The 26,185-nt window shown below is 49.6% G+C and overlaps 1 protein-coding gene and 1 pseudogene across 20 annotated transcripts in view; both read right to left on the bottom strand.

The window, feature by feature from the left end:
• CaMKII (Calcium/calmodulin-dependent protein kinase II) overlaps positions 1–10,497 on the bottom strand; it is a 284,190-nt gene extending 273,693 nt beyond the window's left edge. For 6 of the 20 annotated variants that reach the window (XM_075693275.1, XM_075693294.1, XM_075693303.1 and 3 more), the window contains exon 1: positions 10,312–10,495. In XM_075693275.1, coding sequence (XP_075549390.1) covers positions 10,312–10,424 — 113 coding nt within the window. In that variant the 5' untranslated portion in view covers positions 10,425–10,495. Of the gene's footprint in view, positions 1–10,311 lie in introns of all 20 variants that reach the window. The other 14 variants (XM_075693339.1, XM_075693363.1, XM_075693312.1 and 11 more) reach the window with 5 other exon arrangements.
• On the bottom strand, positions 10,445–25,207 carry LOC142580253 (uncharacterized; annotated as a pseudogene).
• Between the last annotated feature and the right edge of the window lie 978 nt (positions 25,208–26,185).

Genomic DNA, 26,185 nt, shown 5'->3' with positions numbered 1-26,185 from the left:
GTGGGTGCTTTCGGGGCATTTCTTTTTCCCATCCGTGACTAACCTTGGCACTCCGTCGGTTCACGCCGTCAAACATGATCGCGCTCACCATCGCCGCACCTTGCCTTATCTGTCACAGCAAATGAAAGACGCGTCCATTGAATTGAACGAGGAACAGTGAACAGGTACCCTGAATGGAAGTTTACAATACTTTTTACAGTGACTACCACATTTAGGGGCAGTCCTCGCTGCTGAATTGATGACGAGCCTGTGGTCGGCAGTGCGTATCTCGCAAAGCTCTGTTGAACGTGCTGTGGCACCGCAGTACACACAAGCCAACCCTTCATTCGGTGCTCTTGCGGACGGACACCAGCAAGCCGCGGCTCAATCAATGCGAGAGTTCGCATTTCTAGCGCACCGCATTCGTGTAAACGGCGGTGATACGCAAGGAAGGCGAATTGCCTTCATGGGCCAGGAGAGAATAAATCGAGACGAGTAAAGCCCGTCGTTTTACAGTTTTACACGGAGAGAAATTGCACTGCGTTTTTCGGAGCTGTGATATCTGCACATGCGGACTTCGCATTCCCGTTTCACATGCACCGATCGTGGCGACTACGATTTTTGGATTTGCGAGCACCTAGAGGAAGAATGAATTATTGTTCACGTAGGCTTATCCAATCCGCTTCAGCGAAAGAAGTGAAACGAAGTGCAAACTGTTTTCGCTAACATTTTTTCGTGTTAGAACTCGTTGCTCCATGTAAAGAAAAGACAACAAGAAAACGAAATGAACAACCAACCCCGGTTGTTAACCAAGAATGCGTTGAGCATGCTTTGGGAGGGGGTTATTTGTAGCACTACGTTGCACTATGTGTTACGGGTGACGCTTCCCTTACCACCGTGATTTACCCGTACGCGGGAGCCAACCGGTACGTTCCGGTTGGCTCATTCATGTAAACGCGGCTGCCGTCGCATAGTATTACCGTGATGCGCTAAAACATGTGATACGCCACGGTCGCATTCACGTAAACGCGGTTAGTTGTTCAAAAGGCTGCTGCAGCGGCGGCGAATCGACGTGAAATTGCATAAAGAGACACGAAGGCGCGGAGAAACTTTTTTTTTTTTTTTCCAGCCAGGCGGACGGGACCGACGGGCTTACTCGCTCACGAGGGCGAAACAATGTGCACAGCAGCCGCGCGCGCTGCCGTCCACTCGGCTGAGTCGACAGCCGGCACGGGCGGTGGAAGCGAGCCTGCCCCCCACCGCTCCGGCAAAAGAAAGCGAACCGGCATTGTTCGCCTCTCCGGGAACAAACGAAAGCACAGCGCGCGCCGGCACCGAACTACGTCGACCCTCGCCCGTTCTATTTCTTCCGCTTGCCGTTTATACTTGTCTTTCGGAGGACGGTACCTCGATGGAGGCGAACCGCCCAATGGTTCGAACGGCACTTCCTTTCGTCCGCAGACGATAGCGGTAGATCGACAGGCGCTGACGGATTCTTGCGTAATCGCTCGGACAGCCGCAAAACAGCGACAGAGAGAGACAAAGAGATCGTTCAGTTAAGCTTGCAATGATTTTGCGCTCAAAGCATCTCCATCGAGGAGATGGCGACGTAAGACAGTCTGCACTAAGACCACTCCTGACGTCGTGTACTCGCCAGGGTCCGCCTGAAAAAGAATTTTCACACTGAAAGATGGCCGGAGCGCAGCTTGAGTCGGCAAAACCGCGCTTCTCGTAAAGGACCACAAGGAAGTACCAAACCCATTTTCGCCGAAGGCGAAGCGACGGCCACGAACTGCTATCTGGTCTGCCTCTCAATAGTGGAGTCTCTCTCTCTCTCTCTCTTTACGATGACCCGACTCCGTATCAAACAAGTTGGTTCAGGACGCAAGGCGCCAGACCCTGGTTTCGGACAGTTCAAAGAACGTCGCTTCGTAGGTGCAATTCGACTTCTATTTTCTATACTTAACGATTCGCACTGCACCACGATTCCGGATATAAAAGCGGTGTCCTGACACTGCCTTGAGCGCACTACTGCCTACCATCACACAAGCCAGGAGACAAGGAATGGAGGCATAGACGTTTTGGCGCAAGAGGTAACAGTTGCCTTTGCACACGCCGTTCTGGGTATATGATTGACAGGAACTCAACTGCTTCTCCCGTTTTCTACGATTAGAGGTGTTGCTAGAAAACGTGACCGACGAAACGGCTTCCGTGAAACCGGTATGCGTTACGGCAGGGGGTCGTTTATTGAAACGACTGAAGGTTGAGCAAGTTGGCAAAGATGCAAGGCACGGAAAGACAGGCGTGCAAACACTGACACAAGTAGAACGAAAAGGGCAACACAAACGCCAACTATCAACTAAAAAGTCGCACAGTGGCGGGAAAAGAATGCTTAAGTTCATTAAGTTGCTCACACAAAACCTTCAACCATGTGACAACTGCTGCTCTGAATTAGCTGTAAACCAAAGCGTGCGAATAACAGTGGTCGGCAGTGTACCTCCGACCAGATCTAAATAAAATATACCTATGGGAACAGATCGTATGTCGCTCGCCAAGCCGCAAATGATAAGCAGGCGCGTTCGCAACAAGTGTAGTATGTGTTTGCGTGTTGCACGCCCGTCCATATTTAAGTTCATGTCTGAGAGAAGAAGCACGTGCTTTCAATAAGAACCAAGTAGCCTTCTCCAGCATCTAATCTGTTGTAGCGCAAGCAAGAATGACACCGACGCAGAAGGCACACACAGCACTGTGCATTGTCTCATGTGCATTCTATGTCCGTGTCGTTGTGCCTACGATACAACAAATTAGAAGACGCTCCATCAACAAGCCCATATAGCCACTTTCACAAGGATGTTGCTAATAAGCAGCGGAGACAACCAGCGAGTTCACTCATCTGGCTGGACAGATGCCCGTCGCCCGCCTGCCCGCGGCTTGCCCGTAGCACTGGCAAGTATAACCCGGAAGGAGAAGTTACCGAGTCACCGGTTCCCTCCCCCCCCCCCAAAAAAAAAATTGTGCAGATCCAACGCACATGTTCGAAACTATGTGAGGCGAAGATTTCGTGAAGCAGTCTTCATTAATTGTTATAACACTGCACGCGCATCTTCTGAACCGCATTTTGCAGCATAACGATTACGTGCTTGCCGGGCAAGAAACAGAGACCCCCTCTCACGCCACCGAGGATTATATAATCTCCGGGATCGGCCCACTTTGCATTACACCGTTTCCAGAACCGGCCCATTCTATTTGACAAGAAACCGACCGAGCAGACGCGCCACAACCCGACAAAGTAGGCACAGAAAGCTTCCCTTTAATGAAGGAATGGTGCGCTTGACGGCGTGTATTTGTTGGGATGAGGATATTTAGGCACCGTCTGTTGCTTCACCACGTAACAGAGCTGGTCCCCGTCACATATGTAGCATACGTAGAGGCAGCACATATGGCCATACTGTACAAGCCCATTCGTTATATGAGCGCTGTCCTGTGTGTGAGCTATACGGCAAGACAGCAGCAGCAGCAGCCACGGTCAGCAACGTCCGGAAGGGTTCGCGAAGAAAGTAAACGCGAGAACTCGGCCATGTCGTTGCTGATGCCGGGAACTTTATTCCGCCGAGTTATGACGAAATATAGGTCAGTCTGACACTGTTCTACAGCACTATACGTTCCCCACAACTCGTCTTTGCCAACCGCCATGGCCTGCGTAAACAAACGAACGCCATTCGCTTTATGTGCCGTCTACTGCGACCAAAAGCTGTCGCTGTTTGCACGTGGGCACACGACCGTGTTGCTGTCGCGAGACCGAATAGATGCGCGCTGTCGATTCAGCAGAACATCAGTGTCGAGGAAAGAGGGGCACACACGCGCGACCTCACTCAAGAGTCTGTGCGCACACGCACACACTGTCTCTCGTCGAATGCTTCCTCTCTTTTACCCTCCTCTCGATCCGGGCTCGCAGCCCAGCACGAGCGCCGCGACACTGAGCAAACGCCGGTGCAAAGCGATCCGCGTAATTGATATTTGGACAGGACAAACGGCAACATCGCCTACGCTGGCGACCCGGATAGCGCGGGCTCCGTTTCGTTCCGCTGCAATATACAGAAAAGCTGCGTGCCATACAGCTGCGCTCCAACGGCTGCAAGCGACTCCGGTGATGGAGGCCAGAGAGCACGCGCGAGGGTCGCATGCTGCGGAAAAAGAAGCACGTGTCCAAACTACGTATGAGTTGAACGAAAAAATGAGGCTGGGGGAAAAGGTGTGTGTGTGGGGGGGGGGGGGGGCGAAGCGCCTATCTTCGTTACTTATTTTTTACTACAGAAGTGAAAGAAATTAAAAACTATTCAAGGGGTTTTAATGCGTCGAAGCTGCGCTTGCGAACTGAACATACGCCGGCGCCTTCGAGGCTCCACTGGCCCACATGAACTCACACTCGTCCCGGAGCCGCGAGTTAAGAATTCCGGCGTGTGCGTGAGTAGCTCTGAGGGTGAACAAGAATTTCTATAGGCCGCGCTCCACTCACTCGTGAGTGACCTCGCACCTATGCCTCAGACTCATTTAATGGTCGTGCGGTGAGTGTATGCCAGCGCGCGTTGGCGGGCGCGGTTGTGAACATGAAGGTATGCCCTGTTAAGAGTCAGAGGACCGCCAAACTTGCCGAAATTCCGCTATAAAAACGCCACAGGGGAAGGCTCCGGGTGAATTTAAACCCGTCTCCATCGGAATACGGCTGTCACGGCCGGGAATCATACGAGCGACTGCGTTCTCAGCGGTGGGACGCCATGGGCACTGAGCTATCATGGCCGGTAATTAAACGTCGTTATGAGACTGCATAATTATTCGCCTAATAATCACGGTGTCGACAGGAAATCTTTGGGACATGGCGAAAACACACTAACTGAATGACTCTGACAAGCGAACGTGCGTCCGAAAGTTCCTGAAATTAAAAAAATCACCACCTAACAATGCTTCCGCGCGTTGTATCCAAACATTGCATAATCATATAAGTTCAAGTCTAACGTTGTTGGCTCGTCGGAAATGCTACATTGTGATATCTATGGAGCGCCCCCCCTCCCCCACCACAATCCTATACATAAACATACAATATCTTCCCCTCAAGGACCGCAAGAACGTGTTTGTTCAAGCGAAAATTCATTTGAGTGAAGTGAATGCATACTGGATCTTGCTGCTCAAGCGGGATGTCGTAGAACTTGCACATTTAAGTTGTTGTAGCTGTTTTTTTTTATTTTAACTGATGCTCACTCGATGAAGTGGTAGGTTAAAAACTTGATCAGTTAGTTTTTAATGATTAGGTCGAATACTGACTGTCTGTTAACCATCCGTGGTTATTTAACGTGCATCCAAAGCACGGTACACAAGCGTTTTTTGCATGACGCCCCCACCGGAATGCGGTCGCCGCGACCAACCGAGAATCGAACTTGCGACTTCGTGTTCACCAGCACAAAGCCTGCAGCACTGACCCATCACGGCAGGTCCATAGTAGCTTCCCTTACAGTCAATGTGGAAATTCAGTTCGAGCAACCTGCACAGCCACCGGAAAGTGAGCTCTCGAAGCTGCATACTACCTCTAACGATAATTAGGAACCTGAAGGATTACATCGCCATAACTGATTTTCGCCGATTTTACTGATCCTCCATAACAAACAACATCATCAGCAGGCACCTGTTCCGGAAACTACGATTCCATCGATGTATATCCTGCGCACCACTGACAAACGTCGCTATTTAACGTAGACTTCTGAACAAAGCTAATGCAAAAGAACGCGTTGAAATGGCTGATATTTATCAACGATGCAGTGATAAAAGTGGTTGCCGAGTTCATGAGTGCTAAGGTGCTTGCTTCCACGTTCAGCGTCTAAATGATTAAGTATGTCGTTCTTCAACCTTGGAAAGTAAAACTGCAAACCAACTTTCAAGGATCATTTCAAGTTTATGCAATTCGAAGTACGAGTTCTTGTTCTAGGAGCGGTAACGTTTCGAACTGTTCGTTCAGCTGAGAAGTCCGGTCAAGCTATATTATAGCACGTGGAGTTGCAACGGCGTTTGCTTCAAACAGCTCGTATCTGCAGCACAAGGTCAGTCGAAGCCTGTCTCGCGCGCCTGGATTCATGGCGTGGGACGACTGCACGCCGCCGGTACGCAAGCCACTACTACATCCTTTCATGACTGGAGTCTCGGCTACATTCGAGCCGTGACTCGTGCCTCGAGCTGCTCGCAGCCCTTGGACCACCGATGCCCGTTGTGCGCAACAAAAGCACTACCCGCCTCCCTGATGGCAAAATCACACTAGACTTTGGGAAAAGCTTTACAGCGTGTGTAATCTCTAATAAGTGCGTAAACAGCACAAAAAAGAAAAAAAAACGCGAATAGGGGTATAACATGCATAAAACACCCGTGCCTTATACCCCTGTCCTCGTTTTTACTTTATTTTTATTTTTTGCGTCGTTCGCGCATTCATTACGGCAATTAACCAACTACCCCAGATTAATGTATTGATTGTGCACTATCATATGTCACCCTACATCTGGGATAAGATGAGCTCACCTAACTAGGCTAAACCCTCCACTTTTTCATCAAGGTCAACGTCTTCGTCATCTGCACAAACAGAGCACTTTAGGTTGACCCATTAAGCCACTTTACTACATCCATTTCACTATTCCATTTCACTGACCCATTAGCATATTCATTTGGCCGTGGCGCTAACTGCTATTAAAGTTGTTACCATAACAAAATTCAATGCAACTTTTTTTTTCGCTCTGTCCTTTCTTTTCTTTCTATTTCGTTAAATATTCCCAAATACTAAGGTTTTTACCAGATTGAATAAATCACTCTTAAATTAAGCACTCTGTACACGTCAACGCCTATCCGAAAATACGGCGGCCAGAAACGACATTCATTAAAGGATCTGCCTATGCTCGGAACGCGGACACTACCGACGGCTAGACGGGTGTCACAGACGAGTTTGCTGGCGTAAAAGCCACTGGCAATTAGTGGCCGCATCCGCCACAAGGCGTTTCCGCCCCCTCAGCCTCGTCCTTTTCCTTCTTTTTCCCCGCCCGAACGCACTCCGTACGGAAGGTCACCAACGACGGCGTTGCGGCGAAAGTGGCTCGACACCAAGACCGCGGGGGAAAAGAAAAACTGGTCGAGACAAAGAATGCGCTTCTCCTACGAGTCTTGACTCTTTTCCTTATGCCGCGAGTGTCGCTGACAGGAGAGAGACCACGGGAACGACGGCCAAGAAACAAACGGTCACCCAAGAAGAGAATGGCGGCGACGAGGCAACAAGAGGGACAGGCGACAGTAGCCGACATTCATCCCTGCGCGCCGGCTGGTCAGCCCGAACGTGGTCCAAATCTGGAACCTCGTCACGAACAAGCTCAATTTATCAAGGGCTGCTCTGCCATTCGCTAGGAAAGACCCCGCGGCTGAAGCTTTCGCGATAGGGCTGACGTCGGGAGTGAAAGCTGAGGGAAGAGAAACGTGCCAGTGTGGTATGTTCATCCTCGCGCATCTTGTTTCACATGCCATGAACAGGCGAGTGCTTCCGCCTAGAGCTGCGCACAGCACGGCACAAATGCACGCGAAGGCGCCTGCTCCTTTTCCTCCTGAAATGGCAACAGCATTGGTTAGTTTGCTCCCTTCGCACCAGTGCATTCGAGCAGAGTACTAACAATCAGCTAGGGTGTCTGACGTGCCTCCTGCTGCCTTTAAAGCTCAACCTACTGGTTCTGTACTTGCCAATAAATATCTCCACACAGAACAGGTGACTGTAAGCGCCAGTGAAATTTCAACCTGTGCATCATGAACACAGTGCACATCAGCCGCCCTGCGCCTCTAGTGGGTTACTTAAACGTTAAGAGAAAAATTAATAGTAGGAAGCACGCGCCCACTGTATGCTCTGCAGCCATTGATAGAAATAAACTAAATACTGCGACTTATATTTAAAAAAACATTCCTTGTTGACTACAGCACGACCGAAAGACAAATGACAAGAACGAAGTGCATAGACTGTCCTTTTGTCTTTATTAAATTATGGGGTTTTACGTGCCAAAACCATGATCCGATTATGAGGTGCACCGTAGAGGGGGACTCCGGAAATATTGCCCACCTGGGGTTCTTACCTAAATCTAAGTACCACAGGTGTTTTCGCATTTCGCCCCCAAGGAAATGCGGCCACCATGGCCCCTTCTGTCTTTCTGTCGTGGTGTAGTTAATGATAAACACACGTCAACTCGCCCAGCTTTCAGTTCTAATAAAAACATTATGCATTTTACTTATGTGACATAAGAGTGCACAAAGGGTGGCCCGGGCATATGTATATAAAACCAATTCAGAGCCTAATGCACTAATGCAAGCTAGATGCTCCATAATGCTATCCCCAGTGCAAACATACGACAAATAGAAAGCAGTGAGCAATACAGCGTTCTCAATCAGGACTTTCATGCAGACATTCCCACCACAAGCTTTTCTCATCTGTTCCATCTTTGCACTGGAATGCACTAAAAATAGCACTAAGTCTAATAAACTATGAAAAAAACATAATTGCTTGAGAATCTGAACTGTGAAATCATTTTTACAAAGTATCAGATCTGTGTACATACATAGAATTTCTTTCTTTTTTTGTTTTGTTTCCTTTTTTGTTTATGCCAATTGCTGAGGCCCCAGTGCAGTACCTAATGATATGTGCTTCTAACACACTTTGCAGACATGTACAGCATTGTTTGTGAAACTAGATTTTCTCAGCAATACTAGTTTTCCTGAGCCGTTTCGTCCTTTACAGCCACATTCCTCAACAGGGGGTCCCCTGATTACCGTACAGATACCACAAGTGTCGTACAACAATACAAAGGCTGCCAATAAACCCTAGGTCTCATGCATCAAGAACTGCAATTTATGACAAAGTAGACTACGCATTAGTAAATATACTCTGGGTACTCTTTAAGAGAACTAGTAGTATTGTAATTTCTTCTGCATAACCAACATGACCTTTAAAGTGTAATAATGTGCCATGCAGTTTGACATGGTGAGCACATTAACATATGGCATTTTTCAGCGTGTGAATGGAAATAATCATGCTGCAAGAAAATGTTCGGCTGAATCACCAATGCGAGTAGTTTTCTTCACACATGGATTAGGGACATATAAAAATGCAGCAGTCAAACCAATATCTCCTAGCCATCCCTTGCAAATGGTGGCTCCCAGAACGTGTGTCATAGCTATATCCAACTTAACATGGACAGAGCTACGACAGAAAGCAGAATTTGGAGAATTCATAGAATGCGATCATCATCATTGCCTGCAACACATACGCGATAGGTTTGTTCACGAAATCACAGTGCCTCACAATAACAGGGACGTATTGCAAGACTTCGACCACCTTCCAGAGTTATTTCATCGACGCGTTCGACTTCGACTCCTCACGGTTATGACAGTTCAAACGCAGTTCTGCAACAAAATCACGAGAAAACGTGCTTTTACAAGAGATAGCGTCCAAAAACGTGGCCTTTCTACATGCGTGACACGCGTCACGCGTGTACATTTCAGTCAAACCCGCGAGCCAAATCGCGTATCCCCTACATCCAAATGTGAAAACGCACAGCTGGTCTTTTCCATGGGCAAAGGGAGCTAACGGCTGGGACAAACTATCGATTGCGGAATGAAGCGTTTATCCGCAGGAAATGAGATAATGCGGCCGTCTGAACGCACCAGCGATGCGGCAATAATGTCACTGTGGGGGCGACCGGTGGGAGCAGGCATCGCCCGATTGCGGCAAGGCCGGTGGTGGGCCGGGCTCCTGACTGTGGGCTGCCCCGCTGTGCAGTGAGAGCAGCGGTACTGCAACGGTGGCTACCAGGATTTCAGTCCCACCAGATCGGCAAAAATCATGAAGCCTCTTAAGAGCCGTTCAGCAGCGCAGGCGCGATATTGGGCGCGTGCGTGCGACCTAGCACACGGGCTCGTAAGGCAGCTATTTTCTGACGCTTCTCCGGACCAGACACGACCCAGAGGAAAGCCGCCGTAGCGGGCTCGCAGCGGCAGTGGGACGGCGTCGCCAGTGTGCTCTATTCGTCAAAGTGCACGGGCATCGGCAGCAGTAACGAAACGGCACGAAACACTGCAGCCTTGACCGTGGCCCGGCCTGTGCAACGGCCGGGCGACTGGCAAGGGCGCCGACCGAGCATCGGAGCCCCCCAGGAGGAGAGCGCATCGGGAGCGCCGCGCTCCCATGCTCGCTGCGGCAGCAGTTACCCTGGCCAAAGGCGGGCCGAAGTATTCACTAAGCTATTGGGAAGCAGTCAGCCAGTTTGTACTCACTTTCCTAGTTCTTCTTTCAGCTCGTAGTTGTCACTGAATCGTGTTGTTGGTGTCGGGGCAGCCATATTGATTAAACTGGATGAAGGGAGATGAAAGGTCTCGCGGAATCTCATCCTAGGCGAGAGCGCCCTGATTACCGCTTCTCGACGCGCGCTGCGTCTTGCTCGTGCGCAGCCCTGGTGGCGCCCCCTCCGCTGGCCGACGCGGACGCCGCCACGCCGCCGCTGCGGCGCGGCATGAATAGCACCGGCCCGAGAGGAAACTAGTGGCACCTGGACGCCGCACCGAGAAACGCGCCCGCCCTTTCTCTATCGTGTTGGGGGAGGAAATCATAGGGTCGCGCGTCCACGAACAGTTGGTCGAATGACTTGGCGGGCATCGCCCGGAGTTAAAGCATGGCGTCATAGCGTCAGCGCTGTGCCAACAAGTAATCGAGCCGCTCATAGAATTGTCGCGGTGGCGGCGACGCCTGCAGAATCCGCTTAGGTAACCGAGTGAATACCGCTTAAATGCCATAGATGCAATTTCCTCTTGCTATTTTCCCAAAGCGCGTCTTTGTGGGCACGACTATCAATCAATACGCCATAGTTATCAATCTACCGTACAACGCCCGTGCCTTGCGAGATAACCTACTTACATGAGGAGGGGCGGGTAAATGACGAATAGGTTAGTTATTCATAGCGGAGGTGCATACATGAGGGAAAGAATGGCGAATTATTCAAACAAGAGGAGAAGAGAAGCACTTCTGGGGGCAATTTTGTAACGATTTTCCTTAGATTCTATAATTTTATCACCCGACCCACCGAGTGGCCGGTCCTGGCGACAGCGACGGCTAAAAAATAAAAGAAAAAAAATCGCCGCCCCTTATACAGTCCATCAAGATGGTCGAACAGCGAAGCTGTGTTGGTTACACCAAGTGTCACATCATGCAAGTCAAACATCGCAAGCAGTCTATATTGTAAATATTTTGTTTCACCATTCTTTCACCTCATTTTCGCTTTCGCGTGCTTGGCGTGGTGAGCAAGCCTTAGGAGTGCTCTTTTTTTTTTTTTTTTGCGGTTCTGCCAATGTCTTTTTTTTTTTTTTTTTGCGCGTGAGGTTTCTGTTTGTGTTTTGCCGTACTCTTCTCTTCTTTTTTTTTTTTTTTTTCACGTGCAAGTTGTTCCTCCCCCTTTTTTGCGCGCCAGCAATGAGAGCAAGTTTCGTGGCAGCAAGCTTCTTCCTCGGGAGTGCGCATCACTCGTGGTCTTCCCATAGTTGTAGTTCAGTGGCGTAGCCGGAAATTTCGTTCGGGGGGCTCACGTTGCAGCTCGGCCTCCTCCTTATAGAATTTTTCGAGGGATCAAATACATGAATAATAACTGCATTGTCATTGCGAAAGATGCCGCAAACGAATTCTTGAACGCTAAGCACTGTCAAGACAAGTGAAATATGTATTTTTTCATAAAAGAAGACACTCGTGTGTCCCAAAATTGTGCCCGAAATAACTGATATCAATGCTTCGATTATATATATATATATTTTGTCTATTTAATAAGTAAAGAAAATATCACACGAACTTTAGAAATATATCAGTTCGAAACCAGCAACAGAACGGCAAGTTGGGCCAGTCGGTTGGGCTTCATGGTAAGGTTTGTAACAGCGCACCCATGACAAGGACAGCAGAAAGAATAAAACGACGACACGGCGCTGAGGACAACAGACGGAATAAAACGACGACACAGCGCCGTGTCTTCGTTTTATTCCTTCTGTTGTCCTTGTCTTGGGTGCGCTGTTACAAACCTTACCACGAAACCAGCGAAGCAGTGCATGCCGCTGATATGAAAAATGTAAAGGCCGTGAAATGAACAAGTTGAGGACAAATATTTTAATTAAACTTTGTCAATCAAGAATCATGTTTACATTTTTGTACGTCCACGACGGCCAGGGAAAATTGTCAATAACGCTGTCCTTTGTTCCAGTGTATTGCTCAGAAGCAGCTATCACCGGTCGTGTACTGTGAGCAATTGCATCGAAATTATAGCCGCAACAGAGATCACATATAAAAAGCAGGAGTTCTGCAGAATATACGTGGACGAGTCAAATGAAAGTAAGCCAATGAGAATACATGACAAGCGGGGTACTTTATTTAAATGTAGCCTCCATGAGCATTAAGACATTTGTCCTACTGACTAAAGAGTCGCGTGATTCACGTCTCATAAAACTCCCTGGGTTGCTACTTCAAAAAGTCTGTAACTCACTCTTTCACGTCATCGTCCAACACGAATCTGGTTCCCTTAAGCTGTTTTTTTTTCATTGCTCCAAAACGTGGAAGTCTCAAGGCTACAGGTCTGGACTGTATGGCGGATGTTTCAGCGTTTGCCACTTGAACTTTCCCAGTTTTGTGTTAACTACATCAGCGACGTGGGGACGGGCATTGTCGTGGAGCAAGATGACCCCATTCGTCAATTTTCCACGTCGTTCGTTCTTGATTGCCACACGCAACCGATCCGGCGTTTCACAATACCGGAAACGATTGATAGTGTCTCGAGGTTTAGCAAATTCGATCAGTAATTGCCCCTGACGATCCAAAAAAAAAAGAAGTCAACAACACCTTTCCGGCGGAAATGACGGCCTTTGCTTTCTTTGGGAGTGGTGAATTTGAATGTTTCCACTATAAGCTTTGCCGTCGTGTTTCAGGCTCGTAGTAGTGGCACCATGATTCGTTCCCGGTCACAGTTGCAGACAAGAAGTCGTCACCCTCATTGTGATACCGGATCAGATGAGTCAAGGCAGCGCTGAACTTCCTCGTCTTCTGGCGTTGGTTCAAAATCTTGGGCACCCATTGCGCACAGAAGAGCCCATAACCGAGACATAAATGAATTATGGTGCGAACTGAACGTGACAGATGTTCACGCGCTCTGCCAGTTCCTCAATGCTTATCCTCCGTTATTGTCTAATCAGCTCATGAACCTTTGCAATTGTGTTGGGGGTGATTGCACGGTGGCTTTGGCCCGGTTTTGGATCGTCTTTGCAACTTTCACGTCCTTCTTTGAACCGTTTGCTCCAACGCTTCGCAGTGGCCAATGAAATGCAATGTCCAACGTACACGGCAGCCATACGGCGACTAATTTCTTTTTAGGAAACACCTCCAACTGTAAAAAAACCTCACTACACCACGCTGTTCAACTTTTGGAGCGTCCATTATGTGACGCAACCATGTTCAACCCAATGTATGAGAGCATTAAAAAACCTTTATACCCACACCTGCGCGCCACTTTTGTAAATGAGAGATGCCTGTGTGCTACGCGCATGCTTCGCAGATCATGAACATAACTATTATTCCGCAGGTGTTGGTTGGCTCACTTTCATTTGACTCGCCCTCGTACATTAGAAATGCGAAGATACAATGGAACATACAAATGCGAAGCTACAGCTTGATAAAGGGCAGAAAAGTGTCGCTGGAAACAAAGTTCACTGCTCGTAAACACAAAACCTCACAATAAGATATTTAAGAAATCTACGTATCTAAGAAAAATTCACGGTATATAATGAGTCAAACAAGGGGAATAAACATGTTGCGCATCCACGGATTCACAGATCACAGAATCGTAAGGCCCGCCCCTCCTCCCTCTACTCCTCCGATGTATCGCGCGCGACGGAAGGCGGCGCGCTTCCTCCTCGCTTTTCTCCCTTGCGCATACTAGACTAATGCACCATCGTCGGCTCACCTATGCCACCCCCCCTCCCTACTCTTTCACTCACACATTACAGCATGCGGCGCACGGTCAGGGTGTTATCGCATAGGACTTTATTTGGAATATGAGGGCGACGGCGACGGCAGGAATGTGCCTGGAGTGTCCATATAATTGCTATCGCACTAATACAATAAGAATATCCGGCAACTGAAGCGTCCCGTGGTCAATTACTTTCCGCAAAAGAAGAAGTAACAAAGTCGAACTTTCACCATGCGACAATTCGGTGCACCGCAACAATGTCACTTCTTTTTCTTTTGTGAGGCGAGTGCACTGAAATGAAAAAAAAAACGCGAGGGAAAGCATGTTGGCCACAATCGAATGCCTACTTTGGGCACCTAATGTGGCTACCGAAGGAATACGGAAGGAAACGTGAGACGTTTGGTCCACAGAGAACGATACGCATACTGCTCGGTATCCTACACCGGCGAGGCGAGACTTTCCGGAGAGGTTGCGCTCAAGCGAATGCGTTGCAATACGTCGAGTCCCCACAGTGATGGCGGCGAGTGACCATTGTTTCTTTTTCTCGTCTGCTAGCCAGAAGATTTCCAAAACTCTGCCAGGTGGAAATCCCCTCGGCCAGAGAAAAACAAACGCGCACCGAAGTGCGCTGGGCGGTGTTCGGGGCAACACGAGAAAAACGCATGCGGTCTGGCTGGCTCTGCAGGCCGCGGGTAGCCAGAACAAGAAAATTGAAGAGGCTCAATGTGTCCTCGCGAATAAAAGTCAAAGTAAAACAGTAAACAAGAACGTAGTTACTTTTGCTGGCTTTAGTGTCTTGACATGGATGATTTGGCACAGGTGAAAAAAAATTTGACATTTTTTCTGTGACATGACGGCACAAATGAACCACCGCAATGCTTCGTCTCATCGGACCTCGCTACGTGCTTTGTCAACTTGTCTGATAGTATGTTGATTTGGCTTGTATCGTTGTATGTTGTGATGCACGAATTTAGAAAAATCAATGCACCTTTGGCGTCAAATGTTTATAACAACATTTAACCCACAATGTTCCGAAATTGAAAATCTAAAGCACGACTTTAGAAATGTCAATGCACCTTTCGCAGCAGAAGTTTATGAGAACTTTATACTCATAAAGTTTCGGAATTGAAATCCATGCGCTCCGTAGATTCCGCGGCCTTCGCGAGATGCCGTGGCGCGCCCGCTCGCCATCAAAACGCCCTTGAAACTTTGTGCTCGGATGGGGCTCCTTGCTTTATGTGACTCCCGGTCACGGAGTAAGACATTGTTCCCGGTGCATGGCTGGTACCGCGATATCCAGCCCGAGTTCGCAATGTACTTGCTGAGATGTCTTTTCGTGCGTGAACAAGACATTCTAGACAAAATCCAGAATGATTTTTGGCGCCGGGGGTTGTTTTGGTCGGCGGTGCATGGACAGCACGAAAAAATGTCGTGGGGTGGGGGGGGGGGGGGGGCTGAAGCTCCATGTGAAATTCTACGCTGTAATGATGAGCGGCAAAGGAGCCCGCTGTGGAAGACAACGACGCTCGAGCCATTTCTAATGATAGTTTTTTTGCACAACGGATCCATACGTATAGAAGACGACGACTACGAACACGCGAGCAATGGCACTAGCGCGTTTTCGCGGTTGGCACCGAGAATTTTTTTACAGACCTTTTTGAGAAAGTCGTATAAAACATTTTTTTTTTTTCAAAAACATCCTTTGCTGCCCTTGTGCCTGGGACTTCGTTGGGTCCCACATGCGACAAGGGTAGTTTAAGGGCTCGTTACAGGTCCCCGACCTTACAAGGGTATGTGCCATTGAGCTTTGTCCCTTTCTGCACTGTCACCACGATCGGCCCACATGATGATTTGTTTCTGTCACCATCTCGGACACATTTATTGTCACACCCTAACCATAGACAGTTTCGCCGTAAACCGATATCCGAGGACACCTAAGCACTTCTCATGAGTTGTGAATGAGAACACATTAATGTCCAATTGAAGGCCGCTGAGCGGTATTTCGAGTTATGAACTTCTCATCGGCAAGCGAGCGCGTTGACAGGCTTGGCCAATGCCTCCTAGGTAGCGCAAGGCCGGTGCACTTCGATCCATGACGTCATGCTACCTTGCCCGCCTGCCATAGAATCTAATGGGGACGTTCCCCAGTAAGCCGCGGTGATTTTTATCGCCACCGCTTTCGTCACGCCGGGCTTGGTAATGGAAATTTCGGTCCAAGTAGCATGACGCCGTAAAGCAGAGTTCACAGGCCTGCTATCTATCGGAGGCGTTGACTTGGCGCGCTTTGATTTAGCCTTACCGAGACCCAGTTAGAACGAAGGTGAGAGCTTGCGCGGACAAGGAAAGCGCGGTTAACACAGGCTTCCGAGAGCGAGGGTGACTGGCGTCGCGGCGAGCCCTCTCCCCTCTCACAACATCTGACGCGCTATCGAGGCCAGCAGGTGTTTCCTTTAGCCTGCTCTGTTCCGTCGAGGCGCGCTGGATCGTGACGTGGCGTCGCAGCCGATGGGAATTTAGGTGTCGTTTGTCGCTTGTCCAAACGTCAGACGCCTACTTTTTCGCTCAATGGGCCATTTGACGATTACGCATCAATAACGTGCCAGCCAGCGAATTAAAGAATCGTTGCAAAATCTGGCCCCATCTGTCAAATATCATGAATTTAATATGTGGACCATACGTTACCGCTATAGCACTAAACCTCCGACGTAGGCATTTTCATGACTACGTACTTTATGTATTTTAGGTAGCGCGTGTTGTATAAATGTATTTACGAATAAGAAAAAAAATGGGCTCCAATCTACGCTATTAAGGTGGTTGTCCAGCGAAGCTGTGGTATCACCTGATCTGATAGACCAATGTGACGTAGCCTTGAAGTGGGCCCTGTCGAGACTGAGCACGACGCCATTGTGTATACTGACGTTGCAGTTCTTCCCGTCGCTTATCGTATTCGCGCTGCTCTTCAGGAGTGCTAACTATGCGTGACCTTTCCATAGCGCTATCAGAAAGAACACGAATGAAATCAGGTGCTAGGCGGGTTCTTCCTTTACGTATGCAATTGTAGTTACGTCACTCCCGGCTTTGTATGCTACAGTTGCCGCGAAGCGGCAGCTGCAGCTTATGCAGCCGTCATCTTTACCGGGAAACCCTTACGCGAACTCTATGCACGAAGGCGAGCTTTCTGCTTCTTTTTTTCATTCCCCGCACGGCCAGCGCCGCCGCTGCTGCGGTTGGATGGACGGATGGATGGATGGATAAGGCTGATCCCTTTAAATCGGGTGGGGGTACATGCCACCTAGCCTTGGCTATTAGTATATTTTGGACTTAGTGAAGGGTGAAATTTGACTCTTGCCTTCATTTTAGCCACAAATCAGATAAGCTTGGTTTGGTTATTTCTTCCCGCTTAATGTCGATTTTGCCTCCACTGTCCCTAAACCCCAACGCCCTGAAAAAGTCACCCCGTTGCTTTGAACTGTAGGGCGAAACCCTTTATAGAAAAGTATCAGGTGTTCATCTGTTTCCTCCTCCTGTCCACACGCACTGCGTAACGTGTCTATTCCTTGGTACTTGACTCGGTATGCCTTAGTCCTCAATGCTCCCGTCCTGGCTTCGAACAACAAAGAGCTTCCCCTAGAATTATTGTAGATATCTTCTTTGGCAATTTCCCGCTTGAAAGTTCCGTATGTTACCAGTGCTGATTTCGTCTACACCCTTATTTTCCACAGCTCCCTCTCTGTTTCTTTAACCTTTTCCTTAACCGATATTTTTTGGTTTGCCCCCGCTGCTGTCCAAATATTTGCTTGACAATTTTCTGGTTCGCTTCCTCCATTTTGTGTCAACATTTCTCACTTACACGTAACTGGAAACTTCCTGTTGCGTTTCGCCTGCGACACGTGGTTTTGCCGGCGCGACTGCGGCGGGGCGGCAGACATTTTGGCCCGATCGTCGTCGCCGCAACGCTCATCGGCAGGTGTTTCCAGGCGCGACTGCGGCGATGCGACCGCAAAGGATCACCCTCTCCTTCCAGTCATTGTGCCTGAACCAGGCGATGCGACAGCAGGGGCACCCTCTCCTTCCAGTCATTGTGCCCGAACCAGGCGATGCGAAAGCAGGGATCATCCTCTCATTACAGTCATTGTGCCCGACCGGCAGCGCTACGACAGGGTGCTACGACATTGTGCTCGACATGGTGCTACGGCAGCGCTACGACAGTGTGCGTCACCATTAGCCCATTGTACATTCACGTGCTCGTCTTTTGAGGGGTTCCTTCTTGCCCTCAACTGCGAGAGTATAAAAACAGCTGCCCCCGGACGCCAAAAGGAGGGCTCCGATTACTTCTGTTGAGTAAAGTGCTCTCCCGTCTCTCTACTTCGGTCAAACCTGACCGCCAACTCTTTGCGATGTTAAAATAAACAAGTTGTTTCGTTGTTACCAGTCGACTCATGCTTTGCCGGGACCTTCGGATGCTTCCAGTTGTACCCCAGGCCGCCAGGCCAACGCTACCCTTGGGGCTTGCGACCCAGGTACAACCACGGGCGTCAGCGCCGAGTTCCCAACAGATCGTACCAGCGGTGCGATCCAAACATCTGGTTGGCAGCGGTGAGATCGCCTCCGATCCAAACAACTGTCTGCCAGCGGTGAGATCGCGACAACGGAGGCCAGCAGCGAAGAGATGCAGTTGACTGTATGCTGAGCAGCTCATCGACGATCCGGGAGCAGTGCAACGAGCCCTGTGTGATGACTGGTTGCCTGCAGCGGAACGACTGCGCTGGACTCTTGGCTGCGAGGTTTGGTGAGTGCGGGACTTTCTTCTTCTGAGCTTTGCCAGGCTTTTTGTTAGTGTCAGAAACAGAGCTGGTAATTGTGGTTGTCGTTGCTGCCGGGTTAGTTTGCGGCAAGACAATAGTAAGCAGTAGAGAAAGCAGCATTCAGAGCAGCCATGGATTTGAAGTCGTTGCGCAAACCGAAATTGTTGGAGCTTGCAAGAGAGTTGGGTCTGGATGTCTCAGACAAACTAAGAAAACCTGAACTGCTAAAGGCTATTCTTGAGTTAGAGGCTGAGGATGACGAGCTGTCGGAATGCCTTGAGACTATTGAGGAGAGGTCAAAAAGACAGGAGCGCGAACTTAAAGAGCAAAAAGAGAAACAGGAGCGCGAACTTAAAGAGCAAAAAGAGAGACAGGAGCGCGAACTTAAAGAACAGAAAGAAAAAGAAGAGCGTGAACGTAAAGAACAGAAAGAGCGAGAGCAACAAGAGAAAAAAGAAGAGCGCGAACACGCTTTGGAAATGAAGCGTCTCGAGGTAGAGATGGAACGCGCTCGTAATGGAAGTCAGGCACACGGTGCAGGAGAACGAGTATTGTTCAAAATGACTGACCTGATGCGGCCGTTTAAGCTTGGAGAGGACATTGGTTTGTTCCTGGTTAACTTTGAGCGAACGTGCGGGAAGCAGGGGTTCTCTCGGGAAACGTGGCCACAGCGCTTGCTCACTTTGTTACCCGGCGAGGCGGCCGACGTAGTCGCTCGCTTGGATAGAGAGGAAGCAGAGGATTTCGACAAAGTAAAATCGAGTCTGCTAAAAAAGTACCGGCTGTCTGCGGAGGCGTTCCGTCGGAAGTTTCGGGAAAATGAGAAAGGCAGAAGTGAGTCATATACAGAGTTTGCGTATAGGCTTATGTCGAACATGCAGGAGTGGCTCAAAGAAGAGAAAGCGTTTGGTGACCACGATAAAGTTCTGCAGTGTTTCGGGCTAGAACAGTTTTATAGTCGGTTACCGGAGAACGTGCGATACTGGGTCTTGGATAGGCCAGACGTTTGTACGGTGGCTAAAGCCGCTGAGCTAGCCGAGGAGTTTGTGACGCGTCGGGCTCGCGGAGCTAAGGACGGTCAAAAGGGTGAATTTGGCTCGAAGTTTGAGAGGCCGAAGTTCACGCCCATGAGATTAAAGGGGGACACGCGTAGTGCGGATGCGAGCGAAAGCAGTCCGACCAAACGTAAAGAGACGGCGGCAGCCAAACGCAGAAAGCGGTTCGAGATGAGGCGAGCGCGCTTGTGTTATACGTGCCAGAAGCCGGGTCACTTTTCGGCACAGTGTCCGGAAACAACACCAAAAGTTGTGTTTTTTTCAATAGGCAGCACTGACGAGAACATGAAGCTTCTCGAGCCTTACATGCGAGACCTCCTCGTGAACGGGAAAGAGTGCCGAGTGCTTCGCGATTCCGCAGCTACGATGGATGTAGTTCACCCGTCTTACGTAGAACCCCATATGTTCACGGGCGAGTGCGCATGGATCAAGCAAGCCGTGGAAGCTCATAGCGTGTGTCTGCCGGTAGCAAAAGTGCTTATTGAAGGACCTTTCGGAGCGCTTGAGACGGAGGCGGCAGTGTCATCTATGCTGCCCCCCCAGTACCCGTACCTATTTTCAAACAGGTCCGATCACCTCCTGCGCGAGAAGGGGCTTTTGTTTGGTGAAGCTAGTGTTCAGGCCTTAACCAGATCGAAGGTTCGGGAGCTCGCTGCAAAGGCGGTAGTTGCGGGGCCGACGTTATCAAACAACGAAAAAGGGTCAGAGGCGCAGCAAGCTGATATTCCGAGCACGCCCGAACTGAATAAACTTGAGTCTGTAACGTTAAAGGCGCCAGATACTGGAGAGGAAACGCCCGACGCGGGAAAGTTAGAAGAGCTATCTACTGATTTGCTCATCGCGCCTACGTCAGACGGACTTGATAGGTTGCTAAAAGTCAGCCGGACGGCTTTGATAGCCGAGCAAAAAAAGGATGGCAGCCTGGAAAACGTGCGCTGCAATGTCAAAGAAGGTATCGCCAGGAAAACTGCGCGTTTTGTGGAAAGAGGTGGAGTCCTGTACCGGAAGTATCTAGACCGCAGAGGAGTGGAGTTCGATCAGCTGATCGTGCCTCAATGCTATCGTCAGGATCTGTTGCGCTTGTCACACGGGGGTTCGTGGTCCGGACACCTAGGAGTTAAGAAAACTAAGGACCGTCTCTTGCAAGAGTACTATTGGCCAGGGTGTTTTCGGGACGCAGACCATTTCGTGAGGACATGTGACACTTGTCAGCGGGTGGGCAAACCAGGGGACAAATCGAGGGCGCCGTTGAAATTGGTACCTATCATTACGGAGCCTTTTAGACGGCTCGTTATTGATACTGTGGGACCTCTGCCGGTAACAGCCACGGGGTACAGACACATTTTGACTGTGATCTGCCCAGCGACAAAGTTCCCTGAAGCAGTGCCGCTTAAAGAACTCAGCTCAGTTGAGATAGTTAATGCACTACTGTCCATATTTGCGCGAGTTGGTTTCCCTGCGGAAATCCAATCAGATCAGGGCACAGTGTTTACTAGCGCTTTGACGACAACTTTTCTCGAAAGGTGTGGGGTAAAGCTGTTACACAGCTCAGTGTACCACCCACAGTCGAATTCCGTTGAGAAGCTCCACTCCGTCATGAAGCGCGTGTTGAGAGCGTTGTGTTTTGAACATCGAACTGACTGGGAGCTGTGTCTGCCTGGGGTGATGTTTGCTTTAAGGACCGCGCCGCATGCGGCTACGGGGTTTTCGCCAGCTGAACTGGTGTACGGTCGCTCGCTTCGATCTCCGCTTCGCATGCTTCGAGAATCGTGGGAAGGTAGGGGCGACGACCCAGTCGTGGTGGAGTACGTGCTTAAGCTCCTCGAACGCTTAAGAAGGGCACAGGAGTTGTCAGGTGAAGCAATGACAAAGGCCCAGCAGAGGGCCAAGGTTTATTATGATCGGACAGCCAGGGCCCGTCGTTTTGAGGTTGGCGATGAGGTCATGATATTGCGCACATCGCTAAACAACAAACTAGACGTGCAGTGGGAGGGCCCAGCGCGAATTGTTCAGAAACTGTCGGACGTTAACTACGTGGTAAGTCTGCCAGGAAAGCGGAAAGCACAGCAAGTTTACCACTGTAATCTGCTCAAACCTTATAGACAAAGGGAAGCAGTGGTGTGCATGATGGTAAACGTTCCTGAAGAGCTTCCGGTCGAGCTTCCGGGACTAGGCTCAGTGACGAACAGGGAAGACACCGGTCAAGTCATTAGTGACCTTATCAGTAAAGCACCGCTGTCGCCTGAGCAGAAAACCGAACTACACCAGCTCTTACAAGAGTTTCAAGGTCTGTTCTCTGAGAGGCCTGGTAGGACTTCTGTACTTACTCATGATATAGAACTTACCTCCCCAGAGCCAGTACGATCCAAGGCGTATCGGGTGTCACCCCGCCAGAGCGATATTATGGAGGCTGAGGTAAAGAAAATGCTACAGCTCGGTGTTATTGAGGCAGGTGAGAGTGATTATACCTCCCCTTTGATTTTAGTTGAGGTACCGGGCAAGGAACCTCGTCCTTGCGTCGACTACCGCAGGCTTAATTCCATCACTAAGGATCAAATTTATCCGATCCCTAACATCGAGGAGCGCCTTGAGAAAGTTAGTAGCGCTCAGTTTATTTCCACCCTAGATCTTGTCAGGGGTTATTGGCAGGTTCCACTTACAGAAGAGGCTAGTAGGTATGCGGCGTTCATTTCACCAATGGGAACATTCCGTCCTAAAGTGTTGAGTTTTGGTTTGAAGAACGCGCCATACTGTTTTTCAAGCCTCATGGATAAAGTGTTGCGGGGACAGCAAGAATTCGCTTTACCGTATCTAGACGACGTAGCGATATTCTCCGCATCCTGGTCTGAGCATATGGCACACTTGCGGGCAGTGCTAACCCGCCTGCGCGAAGCGGGCTTGACAGTAAAGGCTCCTAAGTGCCAGTTAGCACAGGCCGAGGTTGTCTACCTCGGTCACGTGATTGGTCAGGGTCGTCGCCGCCCCTCTGAAATAAAAGTGGCCGCTGTGCGAGACTTTCCGCAACCGCGCACAAAGACCGATATTCGGTCGTTCTTAGGTGTCGCCGGCTACTATCAGAGGTACATCCCCAGGTACTCTGATATCGCGGCTCCCCTGACGGATGCTCTAAGAAAGTCAGAGCCTCAAACAGTCGTCTGGGACGAGACAAAGGAAAGAGCTTTTAGCGCCCTAAAGAGTGCCCTAACAAACCAGCCTGTGCTACGATCGCCAGACTATACAAAAGGGTTCATTGTTCAGTGCGATGCTAGTGAGCGAGGCATGGGCGTTGTACTGTGCCAACGGGAAAAGGGAGAAGTAGAACACCCCGTCCTGTATGCTAGTCGTAAGCTGACCAGTCGTGAGCAGGCGTATAGCGCCACCGAGAAAGAGTGTGCATGTCTCGTGTGGGCCGTTCAGAAATTGTCATGCTATCTAGCCGGCTCGAGGTTTATCATTGAGACGGATCACTGCCCTCTCCAATGGCTGCAGACCATCTCTCCCAAAAATGGCCGCCTCCTGCGCTGGAGCCTCGCTTTACAACAATATTCCTTTGAGGTGCGTTACAAAAAGGGGAGTCTCAACGGTAACGCCGATGGCTTAAGTCGAAGCCCCTAACGTAGGAATCAGCCTCAAAATTGTTGGTTACTGATGTTTTTCTTCCTGAGGCAGGATTTTTTCTAACATATTGCTTTTGTTTAGTGTTTCAAAGTGATGATATGCTTTCTAGTGCAATTTTCCAATTTGTGGACGCGTTCTGAGTGATGCTAGACTACTGTAAGGAACTAGGCAGTGGTATAAAAAGGGGAAAGAGCCTGGCAGGGCTTAGTGAGGGTTGTGCCGTGCTTGCTGACTGAGCGGTTGAGTTTCAGCGTAGTTCTAACGCTTGCCGGGAACGAGAACAAAAATGTGAACTCTCCCGAAGTCACTTTGCAGTGTCCCGTGCGAACCTGAACGAGAGAACGAGGCCTTCTCTGTGCGCTGCGCTCAAGAAACGTCGAGGGACGCCCGACTTCGGTTATGAGCATCATCGAGCGACATCCCTCCGGACAGCGGATGCAGTCCCCTGTCCATCGGGATCTCCTTCCCCCGGCGGGGCGGTCTGTTGCGTTTCGCCTGCGACACGTGGTTTTGCCGGCGCGACTGCGGCGGGGCGGCAGACATTTTGGCCCGATCGTCGTCGCCGCAACGCTCATCGGCAGGTGTTTCCAGGCGCGACTGCGGCGATGCGACCGCAAAGGATCACCCTCTCCTTCCAGTCATTGTGCCTGAACCAGGCGATGCGACAGCAGGGGCACCCTCTCCTTCCAGTCATTGTGCCCGAACCAGGCGATGCGAAAGCAGGGATCATCCTCTCATTACAGTCATTGTGCCCGACCGGCAGCGCTACGACAGGGTGCTACGACATTGTGCTCGACATGGTGCTACGGCAGCGCTACGACAGTGTGCGTCACCATTAGCCCATTGTACATTCACGTGCTCGTCTTTTGAGGGGTTCCTTCTTGCCCTCAACTGCGAGAGTATAAAAACAGCTGCCCCCGGACGCCAAAAGGAGGGCTCCGATTTCTTCTGTTGAGTAAAGTGCTCTCCCGTCTCTCTACTTCGGTCAAACCTGACCGCCAACTCTTTGCGATGTTAAAATAAACAAGTTGTTTCGTTGTTACCAGTCGACTCATGCTTTGCCGGGACCTTCGGATGCTTCCAGTTGTACCCCAGGCCGCCAGGCCAACGCTACCCTTGGGGCTTGCGACCCAGGTACAACCACGGGCGTCAGCGCCGAGTTCCCAACAGATCGTACCAGCGGTGCGATCCAAACATTCCCTAGCCCACCACTTTCCCGCCAGTTCTCTCAATTGCTCCTCAAATTCTATCTTGCTGCTAGCTTCCCTGCCGTCGAATGATGTCCATTCCACGTCACCCTATACCCACGTCACCCTATACCCACGTCACCCTATACCCACTGATTCGGTGTATTTCCGTGTTCTCACAAAGCAAGCCTACCTACCCCACGTTTCTTAATTGCCAACCTTGCTCGAACCTCTGATCTCATGCACAGGACCGCACTGCCGAAAGTCAGACGAGGAATCATCACCCCTTTCCAAATGCCTTTTACCAATTCGTACCTATTGTAATTACACAGTGCCCTATTTTTCATCACAGCTGCATTCCTGCTACCTTTAGTCGTTACATATTTTTCATGTTGCGTTAGGTACTCAGCCCCATTGTCTATCCACACGCCAAGATATTTGTACTTATCCCCTACCTCCAGTGTAAGCTCCTGCATGCTATGCCTCCTGTGCGGATGCGCGGAGGTGAGCGCCATCTGGTAGTGCTGCAAGGAACCCAGCGGCGCACGCGACGCGCGCCTCCCGCTGTGATTGGTTGAGCTTTAATGCGAAAACCTTACAGGGCTCATGGTCCCAAAAATGGACTGTCCGGCGTTATGGCACCAAAATTCAAACGCATGCTCCATTATTTCTATATCAATAAAAAAAAACGAGTTCGATTATCTCCGCTCGCGTTGAACGGACACCCTTCGGTGTGGCCACAAAAGTGTCTGCGTGAGGTTTTCTCGGTTTTGTTTTTCGCCGAGCAATGTACACACGTCTAGTGACGTTTTGAGGAGTATAAGTACGCCTGAGAAAACTGGAAATAAATCTGTTGTTGAAAGTTAGCGCTGTGTGTTTGTCTAATTTGCCTTTCCGTGTCCCTCTCATTCTGTCTGCGCTAGAAGAAAGTGGAAGGCACCATATATACAAGACCATAATCCTCGTCAATTTTCGTATTAAAATTTAAAAAAAAATTCTTTCAGTGAACCTGCGTATGTGTCTTAATGGTCTTCATAGGCTAGCCACGACCGTTCTAACGAGCCATTAACCACGCAGAACCAGTGGCGAAAAGAGAACAAGTAACGAGAAAACAAGCAATAGGAAGTAACAACGCATCCGAATGAGTCAAAGTAATCTAATGAATTTCTAGTGAGTGCGCAGGCTTTCGCCTTCATCTTTAGCGTATGCTAAAGTGAGTGTCAACTTTTCTGGCCACGAACACAACAAATGCATTGGTGGTAGAGCTATACAACTTCGCTGCAAAAAGTGATCATGCAGTGTAAAAAAAATTCTCATCGATTGTTACTAATTATCGTGTTCCCACAGTAAACTCGAGGAGCTCATGATATAAATATCTTACAGAGATGGGCCCATGAAAAAAGTCGTGCCGTATGTAAATAGCGTTTCAAGATTGCTTTTGCAAAGAGGGTTTTTTAGTAATAGTATCGTGCCGTTCATGCATTCGCTTTCTG

The sequence above is a fragment of the Dermacentor variabilis genome, chromosome 1 (assembly GCF_050947875.1).
Source record: "Dermacentor variabilis isolate Ectoservices chromosome 1, ASM5094787v1, whole genome shotgun sequence".
In the NCBI taxonomy this organism is placed as follows: Eukaryota; Metazoa; Arthropoda; class Arachnida; order Ixodida; family Ixodidae; genus Dermacentor; species Dermacentor variabilis.
This window is presented reverse-complemented; position numbering and strand designations above follow the sequence as displayed.